General features: G+C 34.6%; 1 protein-coding gene across 2 annotated transcripts; it reads right to left on the minus strand.

Annotated features, from left to right (window-relative positions):
• Window positions 1-6: 6 nt before the first annotated feature.
• On the minus strand, window positions 7-2,465 carry LOC111377125. Of its 2 annotated transcripts, none has more exons than XM_023000185.1 (5): window positions 2,146-2,465; window positions 984-1,073; window positions 812-908; window positions 443-636; window positions 7-197 (listed from the first exon to the last, which is right to left on the minus strand). In XM_023000185.1, the coding sequence occupies exons 1-4, from the start codon at window positions 2,417-2,419 to the stop codon at window positions 498-500; spliced, it is 600 nt and encodes a 199-aa protein (XP_022855953.1). In that variant the 5' UTR covers window positions 2,420-2,465; the 3' UTR covers window positions 7-197; window positions 443-497. The 2 variants fall into 2 exon arrangements, with proteins under 2 accessions (XP_022855953.1, XP_022855952.1); XM_023000184.1 differs by having other exon boundaries at window positions 7-237.
• Window positions 2,466-2,471: the final 6 nt, after the last annotated feature.

Here is a 2,471-nt window from a genome sequence, read left to right on the forward strand (position 1 = left end):
AGAGCATCTTGAGGGTGTGAAACAAATAAATAGGCTGCTCAATAGAAAACACCCACGTGTAGTTGAAATTTTTAGATTTTTCTTATATAATTTAATGCCTGCTTTGCATCAGATGTGTCTCCCTTTCTGAATTTGCTAGTTTGATTCTTCGTACGATGTAATTGTGCTTCAAGAATTTTCTCTGTGCAGCCATCAACCTGCAAATCAGATCTTCAGACAACCTGTTAACGGAAATACCTGCAATTCCAAGAAGAGAATGCATTGTAACATTTAAGGTATGTTTGGTACGGTAGAGCAGGGTAGACTAAAGAGTACTTGACAATATTAAAAAAGAAAAACCAGGTTAGAACCTTATCCAGTGTGCATACGAAACATGTTCAAGTTGGGCAAGAATCCCGAGAAATCAATTCATCGTCCATGTGTAATATACAGGTTGATTTACCTGATCTACAAATCTGAAAAGAAAGGGCATTATCAATATGTGACAGCAGCTGCGTTCATTCGACTCCAGCCTTCTGCTTCAACATGGCAATGAACTTCTCTCTATCTTCAGGTGACATACCATCAGCCGAGCAGTCTCCAACACCCCACTCAGCTCCTCGAATACAATATTTGTCTTGAATAGCTTGTCGGTTTCTAGAAAATAACACAACACTGTAAATACGATTTTCCTGCATCAAGTGCTCGATTCATGCATTTATTTGTCTCTTCTCAATTCTTTATTTGCTTTCTTAGCATAAATGATATGTTCGGAATATTATCATCTAAATTCAAAAAACACGAAGCAAATTATTAGGTGAAGAAAAATTACTTTTCCTTGTTCAGCTTGGATTGTTCAAGCAACTTCTTAAGCAAGGGAGACTCTTTGAATCTTTCATCAAATTCTGCGTACTTCTTCTGATTTTCTTCTGAAATAGCCAACCTAGCACATCATTTCAGGAAAATTATAATATAGCTCATTGAAATGGTATGGAAGAACAAACCGTTAAAGCGGGTGAGAAAGTCAATCTCAGGTAACTGAGGACCAGGAACTGATTCTATCCCAGAGAAACCCGAGAGAAATCCAGCATGAGCTGCAAACTTAAGAAAGTTCATATTTTTGGCACATATTCCAGCACATATTATAACTAACATGAACGAGTGCGAAAAGGAAAGAAGAAAAATAGAAGCAAGAGCCACCAGAAAAAAAAAATATATTGTATAATATACAAAATTGCATCAAATAAATAAAGTTGTGAACCAAGATTACAAGATCACTGATTGCAATCTGTAAATGCTTGCAACTCGTTGTAACAAGTTTCCAAACTTGCACAGAAAATAAACTTATTCAATCACGATTCTTTTAGCAAATAATGGACAATTTTATCACTGGAGCAGTTTTTTTATAAGACATTAGTAATATTCTTATCACTCACAATCGTTCCAGCCAGAAGCAATAAAACTTCTTTCTTTTTCTTTTAACAGTACAATATTAGCACAATGCTTGTGGTTAAGAGCTGTGAGGTCATTGAGCCATCCTTGGTCATTCCAAAAATACTAATCATACCATAGCAAAAAATGCCAAATTTTTGGCGGCTAAAAATGAGTAGAATAATAATCTTATTGTGTAAAATGACTGAATATTTGGATGTGATATCGGATTATGATTAACAGATTCAGGGAGGTTGAAATACCCTTTAAAACTGTCAATTTGATGCAATTTGGATTGGCCTTAAATTTACACGAACATAAGGGCATCTCCAACCAAATTTCAAAATGGCATAAAATACTAATTAGGTGTAAAATTGTTGAGAATAAAAAATAAGGAGAAACGAATAAATTTTTGGGGTGTAATAGTATGGAGAAGACTGAATAAGATGGTGTGAAATCTGCACCATTTTTATGATATTGGCTGGAGATGGTCTAATACATATGAATCCATAAGCAATTAACTACCAAATCAATTTCAAATCAACATATGAATTATGATACAGCTGCATAATATTTGTACTGGTAGTACATGTACGAAATTTTTTGCAAGTGCAGAGAATTTTAAAGAATAAACACAAAAATCCGAAATTCATATGCAAATGTAAATGCCAGTTTAAGAAAAATTAGAAGAGACCATAAAAATAAATTCATAAATAAAGGAATAAGCAAAATTACCTGAACCAGACCATAGAAAAACAGAAAGAGAGACAGCAATAGGAATCACGGACTTCTGTGGCAAGACTTTACTAAAGGGTGGAAAATCAGTGCGTAAATGTCCATTTTTCAATGAACTATGAAATATTTCTCCCTTTTTCTTGCACCGTACTACAGCTTGGATCTTGTTTTTATTAAGCCCAGAAGGAATTTTAAGTTTGTTAGAAGAATTACCAGTATTCTGCCATGGCTTTAAGCACAGTTCAGGAGAAAATGCCAGTAAAGAGGAAACCATGGTTACGAGAAGGAAGAGAATGGGCAGAGGGAAATGATAAGAAGTTGAAGGT

This window comes from Olea europaea, unplaced genomic scaffold (genome assembly GCF_002742605.1).
Source record: "Olea europaea var. sylvestris unplaced genomic scaffold, O_europaea_v1 scaffold16070, whole genome shotgun sequence".
NCBI lineage: Eukaryota > Viridiplantae > Streptophyta > Magnoliopsida > Lamiales > Oleaceae > Olea > Olea europaea.

Bases quoted from the DNA above. Each gene is read 5' to 3' on its own strand.
- LOC111377125 (XM_023000185.1), bottom strand. From the start codon at position 2,419: ATGGTTTCCTCTTTACTGGCATTTTCTCCTGAACTGTGCTTAAAGCCA. The intron at 1,074-2,145 runs GTAATTTTGCTT...TTAAGTTTGCAG, and splicing joins TTTTCTATGGTCTGGTTCAG to CTCATGCTGGATTTCTCTCG. The intron at 637-811 runs GTAATTTTTCTT...GTTATTTTCTAG, and splicing joins TCCAAGCTGAACAAGGAAAA to AAACCGACAAGCTATTCAAG.